This window comes from Strigops habroptila, chromosome 8, assembly GCF_004027225.2.
Source record: "Strigops habroptila isolate Jane chromosome 8, bStrHab1.2.pri, whole genome shotgun sequence".
NCBI classification, from domain to species: Eukaryota; Metazoa; Chordata; class Aves; order Psittaciformes; family Psittacidae; genus Strigops; species Strigops habroptila.
Genome location: NC_044284.2, coordinates 10,352,981 through 10,373,602, shown reverse-complemented (window position 1 = coordinate 10,373,602; position 20,622 = coordinate 10,352,981). Strand labels below are relative to the sequence as shown.

The following is a 20,622-nucleotide window of genomic DNA, read 5'->3' as shown; positions in this document are numbered from 1 at the left end:
GATGCTGTCACAAATTCACTTTAATACCTTGAATTAAGGAAAAAAAAAAACAAACCCAAAACCCACTTATGAAGCTTTGAACAAAATACCTGTGTGCTGGTCTGGAATGAAATGGGTGAACACTTTTCTCTAGCACTTTGTAGGTAATAGCACATATAATTTTAGGCTAAGTGCCAGTCTCTCATAGTGAAAAATCTGTGGTAGGAGAGCCTGAGAGAAAATGTTTTCCAGATGTTTCTCACAAAAATTTTAGAAGTTTCCAAAATCCTCTAAAGCTTCTTTTTAAAGAGGGCTGAGGCATCTGGGTCTTAAAAGCTGAATAAACTTTGTCAGCCTTCCCTGGTGTTTTACGTAATTTGTGGCGTACTTGGTACTGACTGGAGAAGCTTCAAGTTTAGCGCTTCAACCGAATTCTACATGCAGCAGAGGACTTTGCTGACAGGGAAAGTCCATCATGGACAAAAGCACAGTAGGGGAGGACATTTCAGACTGCAAAGAGGGTGTGAACAACTGCAAGAAAGGGCACAGTGACATTATACAGATCAGACACGATTCGTACTCAAAAAAATGTTAACTATATTTACCAGCTGAACTCTGCTCAATGGATGCTGAAATACTGTATTAAAAAAAATATATTTAAATATTCAAAAATCATTATTCTATCTTGTCAAAGTCTCCTGCTTTACGGAAAGCAGAAACATATCAGAAAGGGGGGGGACATGGGACAACACACAACAGAACAATTTGTTTTAAAAACATAGGAAATAAGACTAAAAGTCTATTACATGTAACATACATCTACTCCAGTTCACAGGCAATCTGACAGCTGAATACCACACTCATATCTTGTGAGACTTTCCAAGTTCATAACACATTTTATGCTTAAAATACTTTATTTCCAATATAGTCTTCAGATCATGAGGCATGCTTAAGATTTTAGCACTGCAGACTCAAGACCCTTAAAGATAGTTAAATATCTTCAGTAATGTAGCTAATAGTTCACAACTGCTTTAGATAACCTGAGGGTTACACCAAACACTTCCAGTTTTTCCATCACATCATACTACAGTTCTCTTTGGTGGGTGTTCTGAGAGATAAGCAGGCACAGACAGACAGAGGAGGAGTATTAACAGGGCTCAACTAATCATTTAGTAAACAAGATAACATCCTCTGGAAAAAAGCCCAGGATGTTAATAGCCACCAGTATAAAGCTGTTAATTGAAGGTGGAGAACATTAATTTTGCCATTTAGTAGCCCCTGAATACTTATACACATTTAGTTTTCACAGTGAACTGCTGACAGGAGAGGAACCAAGATGAATCCCAGAATACAGAAAGACAAAGTCTTGGCCTTAAAGCGTTTCCCTGCAACATAACTCACACAAATCCATTTCACTCATTGCTCCCTGTCCAGTTCCCTTTTCCTGTCAGAATGCTTTTTTCTCCACAGTGCCTGTGCCTCGGAGGAGCAAAAGCACACAGGAGCTATTTGTGCTCTTAAGGGCAGCACAGTCATGAGGAAGCCCCACTCTGTCTGGACTCCAAAACCTCAGCACAGCACACCAGCAGTATTTGATAGGAAGACTAGTGAGTCTAAAGACATACGCTTGAAAACGTTGTCTTTTCATTAATTCAGTAAGTTTTGTTATGCTTGGCCTTTTAGGCCAAAAGAGTGTAATCAGTTTGCTAATAATTCAGGGCAAACTGGAACAGTAAACAGAAAACTCCCAAGAGGGTCTCTCTTCTGGCAGCTCCTGTCTTCCCTCAGCTGAAGTTTGTGAAGGTATTGTGGAAGATCGCAAATCCAGTTGTAAGAATATGGCAAGTCACAAACTGCTGAAGAGAAGTGACAGGTGAAACCCCAGGCTAATGACAATGGTAGGCATTATTGTCTCAAGCAACTAATAATTATAAACATCAACCACCTTATCTGAAACCAGCCTTAATTAAGGCGAGACAGTGATGATGTCCATGTTTAGGAAGCTCTTCATCCTAACTACTTGCATTTTAATTTCAAGACATGGTTTTCAAGTTTTAAGAAACAGCATACAAGTGAGTTTTTGAGAAGAGATGCGCTTTTCCATGGTCCACATAAAACTGCCATGCTTCAAATTAAGAGACGTTGTTCTCTATCAAACAGTAATTAAAAGCCAATACTGGACAATAGACATTGGTTTGTTTATGACATTTTTCTATGGCATGAATATCATCAGAAACAAAAAAATCTTCACTCTTCTATTGCTGTTTTGTAATCAAGGGAATTCTGTTTTTAAATTTAGTTCATGGAGTTATTGCATATGCTACTTTGTATTAAAAGTTCAGTATAAAACAAAAGCAGTAAAATCAAATTATTCAGTCTTGTAAGTCGGACATCCTCCCACTTTGACTTGAGTTATAGTTTAAGATTTCTTTTCTTGTTAAACAAGCATGGTGAATCTTGTATAGCAGTACAGCTAAAGATACGTAGTATACACTAATAACCAAGAACTGAAGCGAAATCAAGTGATTATACATGAGCTTTAAATCCTTTGACAAAGTACTTTGTTGGAAAAGTCTGCTTCTGACTTAGATGTTTAATCCGGATAAATCTTCTTCCTTGTAAGAGGTATATAGAGCCTCTTCAGCTTAAGAAAGTAATATCAATAAGATCAAGTAACATTAAAAGCACGAGTAGTCCACAACAGTTCTTGCCATCTTCCCATAAAAAGGCAGGGTGAGAACTTAGTTATACATCATGTGAAGTATTATTCTGTTTTATCTTCATCCTCTGCAGCATAGATAGCTTGATTCCTTCTCTTAATTTTTTTAATGCCAGTGTTCCCATTTTCACTACCACAAATGCGCTTTAATGGTCTCTCACTTAAGCTCTTCTCTTCCACCTGCTTACTCACACCAGATTTCTCCAGTTCCTCGTTAGTGGAGTCCATAGCATCATCAGACGATACCGCCATGGAGTCTGGCATGATCCGGATGTCAGAAAAACTTGCAGAGAAGTCAGGAGGATGGTCAGGAGAAGGATCAACAGAACATGTACTCAAGTCTTCGTCACCACCTTCTTCATCCAGCATTATTTCATCTGGATTAATGGATGAAAGTCCAGAATTATCTGTATTATATTCACTGGGTTCCTCTGCTGACCCAGTACTGTCCATCTCCTCTTCCTCCTCCTCTTCCTCATATTCACCTCGTACTGAGCCCTCTTCTTTAGCTTGCTGGATCCTGTCATTGATGTCAGTGAGACCAAACCGGGCACAAAACTCAGTGGTCTGTGGATTGATGGTATGAACTGGTTCCACGTGTTTTTGGGGCTTGCTGGGATCATAACAAGCAGCTGTCAATGTGAAGTTACAAGGAATTTTGAGGTTATGATTCAGCTCTTCTAACACCTCTTTGATGGCTTCTTCTGACGCACTGTAGTCCCACCTAAATAAATGTATAAAGTTTAAACAAGTGTGGCTAATCAAAACATTTTTCCTGCTCCCACTGCAAAGAGACTCTATATCAAATGGATAATAAATTCATCTTACAATAGATGCCTAATTCCTCAAATGATTTTTCAGGAAAGTACATTGCCTTTGGTCAATACTGACATTCCCCCCTCCCCACCGAGGATTTGTGTATTATGTCAACACACCCAATAAACATTCACCTGCCCACCCCCATAATCCAGCCTGATTTTCAGTCTCACAGTGTAACTGCCAGGATGATCAGCCACCATGTATTTTTCACCCCTCAAATGGTGGTATCTAAGTTTGCAAAACAATATTAGCTGCCTCTGTAGAGCAGCAAAGAAGTTGTATGCTCTAGAGTACAGCTCTTGTCAACATCCCATTTGCTCTGCGAGGCATTTACCAGGACCTACAGGCATTATAAGCTGCAGAACAAGAAACACAATTCTAAGGCAAGCTTACTTCCAGTTCAGCAGAAATCACCCTTTCCTCTGTTTTGCATGCAACTTACTTTCCATGGAGGCCATTCTTTTCAGGCATATTCCATGAGCTCTGAGTCACATTAACAAGACTGTTGGTGGCCTTGAGGATTGCAATCCACTCAGCATCATACTCCAGCGAATCACCTGCACTAGGATCATGTTCTATGTCTATTATCTGTTTACAAAACCACAGAAACAGATGAGGCCAGTTATTTCTCTTGACACCAGAAACTGATTAAAGTTTCAAGTGTTACCTGCATGGTTTACAGTTTTAATTAAGTTTCGAGAACACTGAGCTAGCGATCTCAATCAAACAAGTCCCCTCATTTAGTCCTAAAGTTTATAGCAATAAAGGGCTAAGAAAGGACAATCAGCAATAGTAAAAAAGGCATTACTGTATTTTACCTTACAGCAACTAAAAGCAGAACACCCTCCTCCCCACTGCCACAGCTACTGGACAGTTATGCAACTTGGAAAACAGAATTTGTCTACTCTTTACATTCATGCCACCTTCTAGGCAGATAAATAATCAAGAATTGATAGCAAGTCATTCTGCTGTATAAACAAAAAAGAGATACACTTTAAACCAGAGCTACATACAGCTGAATCACCATGCTGTTGGAGGCAGTATTACTCCAGATCAGTTTTGCTACAGGATTCTAAGTCTGGACTAGCACCCCAGTGTACCTTTGCATAGCAAAAGCTCATCCTCATACTCTCTCCCATCTTCAAAGGTAGCTACTAGGGCAAATGGATCCCATCACACATCCAAAGGAGAGATAATGAACCATCTTCCCTTTAAGTTGACAAAAAAGGGCTACTTTAAAGGAAGATCACTAAAATATTTCACTGCATTTGAAGAACATGTTGTCAGCAGCTCCCTCTCATAACAAAAGATTTTAGATCCATCCATATGAGATTTTACAGATGGCACCCCAGGCAGCTCAGGCAACAGACATGAACATTGTTTTGCTCTTGGCAAATTAGTTTGGCACTTGTATTAAGAATTCCCACAACCCAGATCTTCTACTTGTCCACTACCCTTCCTAGCCAAGATATGCACCAAACTAAAGCAGAGCCATTCTCTTAGGAAGGCGCAGCAATTCCTGCTGGAATTAAGAAAACTGAAAGGAAATTACAGTATTCAATTTAGGACTCAATCCTGACTGAATTCATGAATCCAGATCTGAAGACAGAGGCCTTACCTTACCCAAATTAAACTGTGAAAGAAGAAAAGCCTCAAGATGGGCTTTCTTTTTAGGTTTGATATTTGGGGGTGGAGGGGTGGGACCAAATGAAAAAGCAAAACCCAAACACCACAAGAGCAGATGCAATTCAGGTTAAAGTAGAGCTACTCCTCCAGTTAAGTACTTGTTCTAAGGTGGAAGGAAATGGTAGGAATAAGCAAACACCACACCTCCATGGCAGGACACAAGGTTTGCTTATTGCAATACTATACAAAGAGCATTCTCCACATGCACCATTCCTAGTTTCTTTCCCATTCCTCCATTAACCAGAACTATTCTTATGCTTGTACCCAAGACCACCACTTAGCAATCCAGACAAGTGAAGTACTTAAAAAGTGATAACCCACTGCAGAGAGTCATCACCTGCAGAAAGTCTCTGTGTGGCAGGCATTTATCCAGAGCCAAAAACTTTGTTGCTTTTGGTAGCTCTTCTTTGGAGTTTGTCTAGGAAACAAATGGTGTTAACACAGTCATTAGCATTTCTGTGAAATTTGACCATTCTAAGCAAGTTATAGAGAGAGATTCAAAGGCATACTGTATACAGAAAAAGACTTTCTGAAATAGAAAATCAGCATGGGATTGTAAGAAGGAGATGGAGGGACAAAGACAGACTTTATGGAAAGTCTAACAGGAAGCCAGATGCGGATGACAGCAAGAGAAAGCAAGAGCCATACTTCATCCTTAATCATCCTTAACCCAGGCAGCTGAGTACATGTAGCCTTGAAGCAAAAAGAAAAGCTTTAACATAATTTGAAACAGAGTTGTTGAGAATAGAAGGCCTAGAATTACAGATTTACAGCTAAATAACCTGCAAATAGGAATAGCATGTCACACCGCTTTCAGCAATAACTCAAACCAAGAGAAGTTTCAACCTACAGGGGGTGGTTTATGGCTTTACCCAGGCCACCAGACAACTTAACCTGCCAAGCCTTACTACAGGTATCCTCCCATCACCAGTTAACCGCTCTCTTCTTGTTCAGTTGCTTCTCTATCACCTAGGTTTAAAGTTGTCTCCTTCCTCCGTGAAGTGGGAAAGAGAGTGCTTTCCTATAGACTTTAATTGATCAGTTTCAAGTGCAGTAATGTTAGCTGTTTCACACTGTCCCTGAAGAAAATTAGGTATTTCCACCACTGATTTATAACATCTCTTTAACTTACCTAAGTTAGTAGTCTTAAAACCTCTTAATGTTTTGCAGCTTAAGCTGAGCTTCAAGAACTGAGCAAAAACATTAAGAAGTTGCTTTTCTGGACATGATTACCTGCATTGGAATTCTACATGTGCTTGGGACATACATTCCTGCTATTTACCCTCCACTCCCTTTACCTGGTGTTGCATGAAAGCTGCAAATTTAACATGAAGATGTGCTGAGAACCAGTAGGTGGGTTTCAGATGCTGCAGAAGCTCTGAGGCAGCAGGGCTTCCTAACGTGTTGTTCTCCACTTCTTGTCGGAAGAAGGATTTCATTTTAAGAAGCTGTTTCTTGTTTCCATAGTGATAGATGCTCCTTGGCCAGTCGTGTGACATAAATATATCAATGGGACGCTTTAACTGTCAAGCCAAAATGCATATGGTATAAATAAAACACATATGGTAACTTTCAAAATTACACAGCACAAGATGGAACACGTGTAACATGTTCTACCTCAGATCAATGCAGAGATAGCTGTGACAATAGCCTCACTTTCAAAGCAAGGAAGCACACCACTGAGCCCCATCTTTCAGGTGGCCTTTGCAGTTGTCGAGGGACTCTAGTCTCCATGGTGTGTACTGCACTTTCTCTTGAGACAGTCAGCTGTGGTTTATATATACTGCCTTATAAAAGAGATCATATCATCACAGTAAGTGTCAGGCACTCTGAAGGAGACTCTTAAAAATTACAGTTATAGAGCAAATTCTCTACCCACAATCAAAGGCATCTTCTTCCTCCTGAAAATTTTTAAAAAGCTTTGTTTAAAAGGGATAATGGCTAAGCCATTCCTCCTCAAAGGAAGCACCCTCAGAAGTCTAATCTAAACCCACGACCAACTAATAAAAAAACTTACAATGACAGCAAACCTTTGTCCTATGTTCAGCATCGCTGCATCTACTGAACACTTCAGTGTGCAACTGCAACCCGAATAACCATTCACAAGATGCTTATAAATACATTTATTTACACCACAACCTAAGCCAAAGGGAGTAGCCCTTTTGACAAAGCAGGGAGTAGGCAATAGCCCAAAAATAAAGCTAATCTGTCTTTTGAATTTCTCACCCTGGAGTCAGAAATAGTTCAACCACAGGAATCTGGGATCTGCTTATTCAGCTGGTTCAATTTTGATTAGTTAATCTTTTACCAACCAGCTTGCATGTTAGACAAGGTAGCACCCATCTTCCTAAAGCTAACATAAAGGAACAGAGGAGTATAGCTGGAGTACCTTCCATTTTGTGAATTTTATCCAATTAATCAAAAACAAAACCAAACCACTCCTGCCTGTGCCTGATTCAGATCAAATTTGCACTGCCACACAAAGCTTTAGAGGAATGACTATCCCTGAAGTGTTAAAAAACTGTGTAGATGAAGCCCTTAGTGACATGGTTTAGTGGTGGACTTGGCAGTGCTGGGGAACAATTGGGCTTGATGATCTTAAAGGTCTTTTCCAATCTAGTTGATTCTAATAACACACAGCATAAAGTGGCCTGTCCAGGTTAGCTAGGAGTTACTGGTAAGATTTGCTATCCAATAGTGTATTTGTTCAGAGTAGCTTTAACATCTTAGTTCTACATTAATGACAACTATTTACCACTGTTTAAAAAAAAATAAGACTTTTCACTAACCTGCTTGAGTTTGAAGACTTCGATATTCCTCACATGGTAAGCACTTCTGATTGTTTGCTGGTTATATGGTGGACACTCAAAGTGGCCTGAAACGTTGAGGAAAAAGAAGAGTAGTTGCCCAGATTGATAGTTCCCTCCTAACACTATTGCAAGCTAACTTCTTGGGGTTATGTAGACACCTAGAGCAATGCCAGATACAAGGCTGCTGACCAAAGAAGACGCTGTATTTCCTTTACACAAGGCTTACACCAGCAGGTGTTGCACAGAGCAAGGAGGCTTGTGCTATGAGTGGTCAGCGATCAGAACATAAAGTTAGGACCTAACAACTCAGAGGTAGAAACCCAAAGATCACAAAGCACTGCATGAGTCCTGACTCAGGCCACTGAGGCTGTGATCTTTTTCTGTTTCTGCAAGATTGCTACTGCCAACCATGAAACTACATCTTAATAGATTCAGTAGCAGTTTGAACATTTCTGTAACTGCCCACAAGCACCACGCAATCTGGAAGCGCAAACATGGACCCTGTCAAAAGGGACGGAGTCTCCAACTTTGCCTTGGGACAAGAAACCTGAATGCCTGCCAGAGCTTCCATGGACTCTTAAGAATGAACAGAAAAATTCCTTTTCTAGTAGTCAGCGTTACTGTCGACAAAGCCTCATTTCCCACATGCAATATCCAGGCATACACACGGTATGCTTGGTAACAACAGATTTAATTAGCATTGATAGATATCTGGCAGAATCAGGTCTTCTCTGAAGCCCCATATTACTAAATATAATATTACTGCACAAGTAATCATAAGTAAGAGACCATTATTTCACGTGTTGAGGAGATCAAAAAGCCTAAACTATCTTCTATTTGCTGACACCAGATATCAAGATTTCTGTACAATGATGGAAACCCTTGCAAGGAATAACTCGAATATACGTACATATAACCAGGAGGAATCAATCTCAAGATGCACCGACACTAAGCCTCAGTCCATTTGTACAATGTCATACTTATAAATTGACTGTTTCACACAAGGAAAACTAAACAGTCTTGCACTGCATGCTAAGAGGACACTACCATGGAAAAAACAAGACTATTCCAACAACAACATTTAAAAGGCGCATTGCTTCCTGCTGTGTCACCACGCAGCTACCGACTCATCTACCACCTCCAGAAAAATCCGTGTGTTGAGCCAAATGAGGTTTCCAGCATAAGAATTGGTCTAGAGGAGAGGAGGAACAGCCAGACCTACGCACGATGGCTCGGGCCCAGTGCTTCCCTCCCTGCTGCCCACCCAGCCAGGCCCGCTCTGTCCGGCCATACCTTTCCGGTAGTCGTGTGACTTGAAGATGCCCGAGATGCCACCAATCCTCACTCCGCGATACCGCACAACGCCCGCGTAACCTAGGAAAGACGGGAGCGCGGCTTGTCACGGCGGAGCCCGGGCAGGGCCAAGGGCTGGAGGGGAAAACGCCGCCGGGGAACCCTACCGAGGTAGTAGATGTTGGGCGCCACCCACCCGCCGTAAGGCAGCTCCTGCAAGTGGTTGGATGCCTCGTGGTTCCCACCGATGAACACCGTGAGGACCGGGGCCTTCTTCTCGCCAGAGTAGTACCTGCGGAGAAACGACAGACGCTGTAGCGGGGTGGGGCGGACCGGGCCCCGGCGGGACGAGGCCGGGCCGGGCGCCGCTCACCGGTAGAAGGTCTGCATATGGCGGTACTTGGCGGGCACGGCCATGCAGTGCAGGTCCGCCTCGTTGCGCACGGCCTGGAAGTCGCCGCAGCAGAGCAGGAGGTCGGGCCGCACGTTGTGCCGCCGCTGCAGCAGCTCCAGTGTCTCGTACATCTTGTCCAGGGCGCCATGGCAGCACCCCGCGACCGCCACCTTCATCGCCGCCGCCCCGCCACCGCGCACGCGCCGCGCGCGCCTACCGCGTCACCAGGCGCGTCACCAACGACGTCACTAACCACCGCCTTGCCCGCCGCCGTGCCGGGGTGCACGGGGAGGCTGCGGCCGTTCCCCGTTAGCCGGTGTTACCGGCACTGCCGCGGGCGCCTGTGCCCGCCGAGGCCGCTCCAAGCTCGCCGGCTGTCGGGCTGGCCCAGGGGATGTAGCGCTGCGCTCCCCGTGTCTCTCTTTCCCCAGCACCCGCGGGGAAGAGTCGCGCCGCTGGCAGGTGGGACCTGCACAACGGTGAAGGGGGGAACTGCCCCGGCACAACGGACCGTCATCAGTCAGAAAAGCCCCGTCTGTTACAACTGAGCTTCGCGAACCTGTGATGCCTTCTGCAGTGGGGCAGGAGGCCCTGCAGGGGGGCCGCTGCTTGGCTCGCAGAGCACCGCGCAGCTCTCTCCGCAGGCAGAGCCGGGTGTGCAGCCCACACCTCCTGCCAGCCCCGCGGGGAAGCTGCAAAGCTTCCCTTGTTTATCATTGCGTGGCACAAAGACAACGAGCAAAGATGCTGGTGGAGCAGCAACAGAGCGAGCAGTAGCTGTGCATGCTTTCGCCTGACATTTGTGTCAATAAAAGGCAGGCTTTGGGCTTGCAAAGGACATGGCAGGCCTTCAGTGTGTTTGTCCTGCCGCTTCAGCATCAGGCAAGCATATTTATAGCATATTCAAGCACTGGCTTCTTGTAACTTCCTAACACGGACAGAAGCAGTCAGTGCCTTTACCAGGGCAATGGGGCACAAGGCAGGGCAAGAAATCGGGCATCTCTCCTCTTACTCAAAGAACGTCAGGCTCCCTCATTTGGAAAGCAGTGATTTCCGTGGTTTGAAGGGCAGTGAACTGGATCATAGGGTGGTATCTGTGTGTCACAAAATAAACCCATTCCAGAGTTTTTCCACTGTTTGGGTTTGTTGGTTTTGGGTTTTCTTAAAGAGTCTTGAGGGATGGAGCAAAATTACAAGAACATAGTTAAGCATTAACTTGCTACTGCTTACCCTGTAATCATGGAACCAAGCAGACATTCCTGTTCCCCTACCATAGCAAGTATTACATAATGCACCCCCGTTTGATACTAAGAAAATATGAGTGTTCTCTGATACATGTCATAATTTCACAATGTCAGGTTACTGTGTGTTCTTTGGGGCTCTCATCCAAGCCCAGCTGAAGCAAAGGGGAAAGTTCCTCTGGCTTTTAAACCCCCCGAGTCTCCAGAGCAAAAGCACACACAGGAGCACTCCTGCGTGCACTGAGCTCTTTCACTAATTTTGCTGACACCTACCTGGGCGTGCTGTGAGAATTCGGTCAGCCCCACACATCTGCTGGGAATGTTTTCCAGCTTCTCCGGGGGAGAACTGCAGCCCCTCGCATTTGCCACATCTCAGACTTGCTGAAAGGAAGTGGGTGAAAGACAGAAGAGGTCCATGAGTCTCTGGAAATCACCGCCCTCCCCAAGGTATGCTATCTCAGGGAGCAGATGCTTCTCCCGCCTACCCAAATTCATCCCCAGTTAGTCAAGATAAACTGATACAGTAATTTTAAATCCTGAATCTGTTATGTTGGCCTCATTTCTCATACTCCATGTGCCACTTATCCCAAGTGAACTGGTGCACAGTGAATCTGTAAGGGTTGTTTAGTTGGCTGGGTTCTTTTAGTATTTGTCCACTATTCATTATGCATCTCAACATCCCTAATTTAACTCTGGGTGTTCAGTGAGCAAAACTGCTCTGAACTTTCCACAGCAGTCAGACCACAAAGGGAAGCAGCCGTGCTACTATTTACAGGGTAAGAAGCAGCAAGTTAATGCCTCACTATGTTACTGTAGTTCTGATCAATCCTTCAAGCCTGTTTAAAACCTTTGTGACTGATGCACACTGCTCTTCCACTACATGTTTGGCTATGGACTGGGCTTTGCAGTCACAGTCCCTTGCCCTGATGTGCTCATGCATGTCTCTCGTCTTTGCATGGCCAGTCCTACAGCGGAGGACCTGCACTTCTTGGATGTGACCAAATGCACATCCTGTCCTGTGCAACAGGTGAAGGAACTGTGCGGCCAAGAGGGAAGAGTCCCAGGAAACAAGCTCAGATGAGTGGATGCTTTGGGTGGGAGATTATTAGCCTTTTTGGCCTGACCAGCTAATGTTTTTTTTCCTGAGCTAACTATGGTAATTTAGTGACATTGAAGTAGTTCAGTTTTCCTCTCCAGAGAGATGAGGAAGAACGAAAGGCATCCTAAGGGGCTGTGGATGACAGGGTCGCTTCCCTCATCACCAAGAACAGAATAAGAGGAGTTCTTGGAGACTTTCTTCCCAAGTGCTTCGTAGCACTTTTAGAAGATACTAAAATGAAGAGGAACAGCAAAAAGGAGGCATCCATTTCGGACTTTTGGGGAGGGATAGTGTGGCTGAGAAGGGACATATAAGGGAGAAGTGCTAGGAGGCAGTAGTATGCGTTGGTGACGGAGAGAGAGATAAAATGGAGGCACAAGAGACATACCTGTTGCGTTCCAGCTGAGATTTTGAGGTGTCCCTGTAAGCTGCGAGGGAGCGTGGGGTAGCACATTGGTGTGCATGTGTGTGACTGAAGGAAGAGGCTGCTGCAACTAAACAAAAGCCCGTGAGGTTGGCCTAAACATCACAAGGCTTACCTGCAGCTGTGTTCCGGTGTCGCTGGGCACCTCCTCCTGCAGTACTGAGAGAGTTGCAACGTAAAACCACGACCTGCAGCGTAGCAAAACACACTGTCAACACAAGCACCACTCCGGGCCTCGCCATTGAGGCCCTTCCAATTGCGTTTTGGCTCTTTTCCCTCTTAATTTTTCCAATTTTTACCTTTTCTCGGAGGCACTCATCACGCTGTTTTGCTGGCGGACACTACTAATGGCCTCCAGCCAAAGAAGGCTGAAAACCCGCTGAAGCCAAGGGATGAAGCAACGGTGTATTGCCGGATTTCCCGAGTAGCTGAGACACAACACAAGCCACCGCCCGAGGACGCTGCGTCCCGGTACACCGGGGTGGGGGGGGGGACCGCCCGACCGGCGCTGAAGGGGACCAGCGCTGAGGCGAAGGGGCCCCCATCACGTTCCCCTCCTCACACCCGGCGGCTGTGGGGAGAAGGAGGGGCGGAGCGAGGCGCGTGCACGCGCGCGGGGGGAGCGGCGTTCTCCCGCCTCCTCCTTCTCCTCTCCCCTCCGCGCGGGCAGCGCCATTCCGCCACCGCCCCCTCGCAGCCCGGCCTCGACCTGCGCGCCTGGGGCCTCCCGCCGCGCCTTTGGGGCGGGGCCCCCCCCTCTCCTCCCTTCACCGCGCGGAAGGGGCCGGACGGGGCGGGCGGTTAGAGCGTGCCCGGCGGCGGGAGCGGAGCCTCCGGCATGGGACGGGGCGCTGTCCCGGCGGGTAGGTGTGGTGCGGGGCACCGGGGCGCTGAGGGGCGGGAGACGACGCGGTGGTGAGGTGGGGTCGCGGCTGAGCGGCCGCCGGCTCTCCGCTGTTGGTTGCTCCCCTCAGGGCCCGGCGGCAGGTGCCGTGCGGGCCCCGGGGCGGGGGGCGCCGGTGCGTTGTGTGTCGGTGGTGAACCGTCCCGCCGGCGCTGACAGGGGGTGTGAGGGAGCTGCGGGCCGGGCCGGGGGCTGCGGGGAGCGGCACTGCCGGCGGGTCGCTTCGGGGAGCGTGGCGGGGACAGCCGGGCTGAGCCGCGGCTGTGGGGAGCGGTGGCTCCGTGGAGCTACCAGGTTAATACAGAGGGTGGAGGGCGAGGAAATGCTTCTCGCATCGCACGCGTCTAAGATGTGAACACCAGCACGACGTGGTGTTGTGGAGGCCGAGGCTGTAAATTGTCTCAAAGCGTTTTGACAATGTGCTGAGAGGCATAGCGGCTTTTTAGCACAGGGGTCTGGGTGTAGTTTCCAGTTCGGGATGGCCTGAAGCTGTTAGTTGTTGTAAAGTAGGAGGTTAACACCGGCGAAGGAGCACCTCTACTTAGGCTGTTCTTTTTTTATGTGAACGCTTGCTGCTTGCCTCAGGACCCTGTGTAGCTGGACCTTTATCTTCAGTGAGCTGTTAATACGTGGTCATGAAAGTAGAGTTATTTTTTTCTATACTTTATGAAGTATTTTTTTGCGAGCAAGAAGGGAACAGCTTGGCCACAAGGCTCCTCGGTTCGTGGGTAGACAAATCCAGGATTAAGTTTGGCATAAACTTGTAAAACTAAGATTGAATAGCTAATGGAGTGATTTACTGAAGGGCATGTTCCTAACTTAGTAATTCTTTCTGAAGGTTATCACACTGCACTGGTCTCAAGTAATGTAAATGTTTTTAAGGCTCATGCTAATTTTATTACCTCTGTTCTCCGCACTAAAGAAGCAGCCTTGGAAGATGTGCTTTTCTGTGCCCTATTTTTCCTGTAAAGGCAGGGTAGTAGTGCAGAGGGAAGAACTCAAGAGACAGGTAGTCCCAAAGCTGATTGCTGTTGAAGTGAAAGGCTGGGTACTTTTTTCGTGGTGGTGGTCTCATGGCATTACCTCACATGATCTAATGCCAGCTTCAGGAAATAAATCCAAGCATTTACTTAAGATAGGCACCTCCTCTCGTGATTATTTCTTGTGCATCTCTCAAGCTTGGTAAGTCTGCTCTCACAGATTACGTAGGGGGCGAAGTTATTTCTGTAGGAGCTTTGAACAAATTGTCAGTACTATTTGATTTCTCTCAGTTGTGTAAAATTACATAGTCAATGTCTGTTGTAGTCTGAGAAGTTGAAGCCAGAGACAGTAGTGAGTTGCTTTTTGTTGTTGTTTTTTGTTTTGGGGATCTTGTGTGCTTGTTTCCAGTATTTATGTATCTGGAAATGGTAACATTGAGTATCAGTTGAGACTGACTTACATTTGACTTCATATAAAATGAAAGAGTTGTTCTGTGATGGCACATAGCCAGTTTCCATTACCTAGACCTTTGCAACCACTGTCATCTGTCATACTATTTTGAACTCGTAATTTGCACAGAGGTGCAGTGTTAAAGGTAGCTATGGGCAAAGTGCCGCAAGTTCGGAGGGAGAGATTTGCTGGTAAAGCATCCACTTCATTTCCTTCAGCTGCAACCTGTGGAGCAGGTGATGAATATTGTGGCTCAGGCACTTCAGAAATGTCTGTAGTGGAGCCATGTGGTCTAACACTCATTGCTGCTATCCCTGGAGGTGTAAATATGATGCTGCACAGTGGAATTTGTGTTTTCATTTTTATTCTTCTTGTAAAAGAGGAAAATGAAATACAAACCGCAGAACCTTTCTCCATCCTTCAAACAATAACTCTGAACTAAGTGCATCTTGGTCCAGCGCAGAGGTTGCTGTGCAGTCTTACTTCACTTCCTTTGTATAAATGTTTTCAATACTGTTTTTACTTAAATGATTGCATGCTGTTCTTCCCCTTAAGACTAGGTTTTCTTCTGTTATACTGAACTGAACTTTCCTGAAGACTATATTAGAACTTAGATCCTGAGCTCCGATGCTGGCAAAAACTGGACAGCAAAGTAGAACTGTGGGAGGAAGGGAGTTTGCTCATTCATAATTAAGGTAGTTAAGTGCTGTCTTAAAGAACTGTTTTAATTTGTGTTATGGGATGAGCCTCTGCCAGGCTTCACTGTTGTATTTCCTCTGCTGCTTATGCCCTCACACCTGATCCGTAGAATTTCTGATGTGCAAATGAGCAGGTGCTGTGCTTTGACCACATGAAATGTGCTGTCCTGTCACATACTTTGGAAAAATCAGGCCTTGAGCACCAAAACCTGATGTATTCTCTTTGCAGCAATTCTTGCAAGATAAAATGAGGATAATAGTGGAAAGTAAGTTAATGATTAAGTAGCATGTAAATACTGTATTGATGGGAAAAAAGAATTCTGATTGCAGGATTGTGTGTGAATAAGATGCAGGGAGCAACACCTGAGGTCACACAGGTAACAGGCAAGCTGTGAAAAATGACTACTCGTTTTAAAGAATATTAAGATTCGTGAATGTGAACACAGCTGTTCACTCAGAGTTAGGGAACCTTTTATTTGGTTTTCTGGTTTTTGTGTATATCACTTGTCTTTCTAATCTGTTTCTTTTTAAATACGTGGGTTGGGAAGAGAGATAAAGGTGGGTTGGGTTGGTTTTTTTTGTTTGCTTTTTAAATGTCCCAGGTTAAAGATACAGGGGAAACTACTTCCTCTGGTGTACTGGGATGTTGGGCTAAAACACCTTTTCCTTGGTAGAGGAAAGGAGTTGGAGAAGCTAACCCTCACTTAAGTTACATGTTGCTTTGATGGTGCTGCCCTGTGCCTCTGGTGTGGCTTATCATAAGCATAAGCAGTAAAGGCTGCAGCAGTGCCAAGCTTCTTGAATGCTAGGACACGTTGCACCTTTTGGCATAATTTGTTATATTTCAACAGCTGCTCCTCTTCAGAGTGTGAGATGGAAGCTGGCAGGAATGGGCTTGTGGAAGGTATGACTGGTGGAAATGACTGCTAGCTTCGTATTCCTGTGGTGATGCATCAGAGGAGAGGATGGGTGTGCAGCACAGAATTGGAGCGCTTCTCCCCAGCTTGGCATTTCAGTGTTCTCATTGCTGACCTGTTTAAGAGCTGCGGCCAGATATGGGCTGGGAACTGAGGCTACCCTAGAGAAATGGCATGTTGCTTTAGGCAGAGAGAACTTTACCAAAACTCTTGAATGCAGGAGGAAATAAGTGAATAAAGAGCAGTGTGATTTAGGTAAACACACATAAGCCAAAGAGGACGGCAGTGAGAAATGTGTGAGCTCTGAATAGATTGGCAAGGAATGAAAACAAGTTTTGGGTTTAGTTATGAGATTAAAGATTTATTGTACTCTGTAGATCATTAGCAAATGGCTGGGCAGCTATGGAGGAGTTTTACCTAGCTCACAAGTAAGTTCCCAAAGTGTTTTCAGGGAATCTGTAGATTGTAATCTCAGTATCAAGAAAGGTTAATAACTGAGGGAATGCTGCCTTGGACACAACTCTTTCTCTGTTATTTTAACACTGTAATAAAATCACTTTAATTTGTGTAAAGTAACTGGATACTAATAACACTAAATTAACTGATTCCAGGGAAAATAAATGTATCTTGCAAATACGAAATTATCCCCTTTCATATAAGGTTATAAACAGCCAAGAGATGCATTACTTAATCAAGCTGGCTCTGACCCCTGCTCTGAGCATTGCTAATTATGTGCTTTTGAAGCTCTTTCAACTCCCGTGTTTTCTGGTTGGTCACCTTATTTTCTGTCAGCATGACAAAGCTCTATTAGGGTTATACTTCCTACAGTGGGTTTTGTTGGGGGGTTTTGTTGTTTATTTTTACTTGCACCTTGCTAAGCTTCAACATGTATGTTAATGTATTAGGGGCCTGCTAAATGAGCTAAGATTAAATAGTAGTTCTAAAGAGACATGGGGCTAGAACAAAAATGAATTAGCAAACTGTTTATACTTAACAGATTGGTGTTGTGTGGAAAAACTGTGTGAGCTTTTTACTCTCTTGCTGTCTCATCTGTATAACTGGAAACCAGCCTCATGGGACACAAATTCCTGTCTGGTCAGTTTTGGTTCCAAGTCTCTGCAAAGGAAAAGTTGAAGAAAGGTATTTCAGAAAAGCTGAAAAGGGTGAAATCTTTCTTGATATTATTAACTATCCTCCTAGCTGAGGCCCATAATGACAGGCTTTACAAGGCCCATACATTTGTTCTCCCTAAGAGTTTCTGGTATACTGATGTTGAAGGATCCTTCGTGCTGGTGTTTGTGAAGGGTATAGCAGCACTGGAATATTAGAGAACCCTGTGACTTAACCTGAAGTAATGACACTGAATAATACTGCATTCACTAACTGCAAGTCAGTATTTTAGAACAATAGGTTAGTGTCTGGTGCCAGGTTTGTTTTTAAAAAAAGTGTAGACTATTGTTATTTGTACAAGCATAAATCTTTTGGGGTGTTGGGCTCACTTTACATCACTGCTGCTGCAAACATGGAGAGGTTGTATTTAAGTTACTCTTGGGGGTTTATTTTTAGGGTAAATCTACTGAAACAAGATTTCCTAATATAAAAATTGACTTCTCCAAATCTGTACTGACTACAGAGCAGTATTTATTCTGCCATGGACAGTGATTCTCAAGGTCATGTCTACTTGGAAGCCTGCCTTGATAAGTGCTCCTATTGCAGTGACCTTCATGGTTCATTGCAAGAATGCTAAAGTCCAGCTTCAGCTGGTAGAGGTAGATGATCTGAAGCTATTCAACAGGAAGGCACGAGAGGCAAACAAGTATTCTGCTGCTTCTGGATTTTCAGAGAGAGTTCTTTGCTAACGCTTTTTAAAGGAAATGATCTGCCATGGAGTAGGAGTATAGCTTTTTCAGTAATTAATACCTGGTTAAAGTGTAGGAAGAACTGTCAGCTTTTCTAGTGAAGAGTAATCACTAGCGGAATCCCAGGGGGATCTGTGTTCAGGCTTGTGTTGCTCAACATAGTTATAAATGGTCTGGAAGAGAGGCTGAGTAATGAGGTGACAGTAGGTGCTGAAAATCACAAAATCAGGGTAGCAGAAACAAGAGGTGGCTGGGATTGCAGAAGGTTCTCGCAGTTCTTGCTTGTAGGCAAGTTGTATTTGATGCTAGTAGTTGTAAAATTATGTGCACAAGGAGAAGCAACTGTGTCTACACAGTGATGAGCTCTTAATCTGTGCCATTCAAGACGTCTCTAGGAGAAGGAGCAAAGCAGAATGCCATGCTGTAAATCTGTGTTAGGTTTCTGTAATGAATAACATGCCCTTCTCAAAGTTAGGGACAGATGTTCTCCTCTCTCCGAAGAGTTATAGTAAGATTAGGAGAAAACACAGAGGACTATGATTGAAGCAGCTTTTAGTAAGAAGAGTAACAAAATAAACTGAAGCTTAGCCTGGAAAATACATGATTGGAAGTAGGATGGATAAGGGGAGGGATTATGATAGCAATCTGCCACCATGGGAATTTGAAGCAATTCTTCCCAGTTTATTTTGTCATCCAAACACAGCAAGAATTAGAGGGCATCAAGTGGTGCCTAAGCAAAAGATGGTAACCTCTGACAGAGGAGGTATTAAAACATTACCTCTTGATTCCCCAGAACCTTTCTGGGTCTGTGACATCCTTTGAGACATTTCAGAGGTTTGCTGCATGTGTGATTGTTTTAATCTACTTCCTGCATTGCCTGGTTGCACCTAGGTCTTGTGTTGGAGGGGAAGGTGAGGAGTCAGACTGTATCTACCCTTTCCGTGTCATTCATAATTTTGTAGAAGAATATGATACTCTTCCAGAGTCACCTCTCTTCCAGTCTGAAATGCCTGGTCCTACTCAATCACTCCTGACATACAACCTGTTCAGGACCTTTGGATCATCATTGTTGCCCATCTCCTAACCTTTCTTATGAGACTGTATGAAAATTTTGGTCTTTAAGAGTGAAACCCTTCCACTTGCATAGAGCATTCTATCATTAGGTAGGTCCCTGCACATTTTACAAAGGACAACACTATCATTGTTTCCCCTTGAAAGATAGGTTAGCAAGAGGGACAGAATGTATGAATTAACCTGGGTGGCCGTGAGAGCGGATGCTTTGGAATGTATTATCTGAAAACAGCGAGGCTTGGAAGGGGAAGGCACTATACATTGATAATCTGTTCTGGATATGGTGCACAGTTTGTATTCTGGCATCTTAAAGTGTGTAGTTGAACCAGAAAAGCTTATTAGAGGGGCAGTGGGAGTGATCAGAGATGCAAAGTGGCTTCTATACAAGAGCAACTGTGTAATCAAGGACTAATAATCCTGGAAAAGGGAAGACAGGGATGATGCGGAATTCTATAAATTCAGGAATGCTGTGGACAATGTGCATACAGGTCTAGTGTTTGTGTTCTGTTTCAGTACAAGATCTTGACATACTGAAGCTGGTGAGTGATGGAATTGAAAGGGGTGGTAGATGATGGAACATCTTGTCAAAAGATGCTCTGGATGCAAAAAGTTTCTGTTGAATCTGAGGGATGCCCAAGCACATAGGAGGGAAATCCTTTGAAGGTTCCTAAGTACACAGAAGCCACGTCCAGCTTCACAATTCTCATGAGCTGGAAAGAGTTGCAGGCTAGGAGAGCATTCCTAGGAAATACTGTATATCTTCTAATCCTATTCCTTGAGCATTGGCATATTGATGCTTTGGTCAGTAAACTGCAAACAAAAGTTACATGTTTGTAAATGAGAGGATGCCGTTATATGCTACTTTTTTGCACCACAAGCTCCTAAGAGGGCAAGACCTGACACCTGATTATATAGCTAGGATAATACTTCTGAAACTATACTGATGACTGTCTAAATGGCAAAGCTGTTGTTCTGTCTGTCTTTCTGTTTGTCCTTTGCAAGAACACCAAACAGGAGAGTTTATCCTAACACCTCTTCTACTAGAAACAAGCACAGTTGCATAGCGATCCTCATGCCATGCACTGTTGCAGAAAGGGCTAGTTTACCCCATACTGCATGTTATGGTGGTTTCTAACTTGTGATTGCTAATAACGTTGTTGCTAGTGCTGGAGATAAGAGTTCAAGAAGTCTTTGCTGAATTTGAGACTTTCAGAGATAGCAGAGGCCTGTCTCTAGTAGCTTTTGAGACTTCAGTTGACAAGTAAGTCAAGTGCTGGC

The 20,622-nt window shown here is 44.4% G+C and overlaps 2 protein-coding genes across 4 annotated transcripts in view; one reads left to right on the top strand and one right to left on the bottom strand.

Moving 5' to 3' along the window:
- Window positions 1-555: 555 nt before the first annotated feature.
- DBR1 (debranching RNA lariats 1) lies at window positions 556-9,910 on the bottom strand. Its single transcript, XM_030494186.1, has 8 exons — window positions 9,680-9,910; window positions 9,474-9,598; window positions 9,307-9,387; window positions 7,993-8,078; window positions 6,502-6,726; window positions 5,541-5,621; window positions 3,960-4,105; window positions 556-3,422 (listed from the first exon to the last, which is right to left on the bottom strand). Exons 1-8 carry the CDS (start codon window positions 9,874-9,876, stop codon window positions 2,744-2,746), a joined length of 1,620 nt encoding a protein of 539 aa, XP_030350046.1. The 5' UTR covers window positions 9,877-9,910; the 3' UTR covers window positions 556-2,743.
- A 77-nt stretch (window positions 9,911-9,987) lies between these two features.
- Window positions 9,988-20,622, top strand: part of PPP2R3A (protein phosphatase 2 regulatory subunit B''alpha) — a 59,982-nt gene continuing 49,347 nt past the window's right edge. Inside the window, exon 1 of one of the 3 annotated variants that reach the window (XM_030494172.1) lies at window positions 9,988-11,717. The gene's annotated coding sequence lies outside the window, so the exon portion shown is untranslated. Of the gene's footprint in view, window positions 11,718-12,985; window positions 13,328-20,622 lie in introns of those variants that run through there. The other 2 variants (XM_030494174.1, XM_030494170.1) reach the window with 2 other exon arrangements.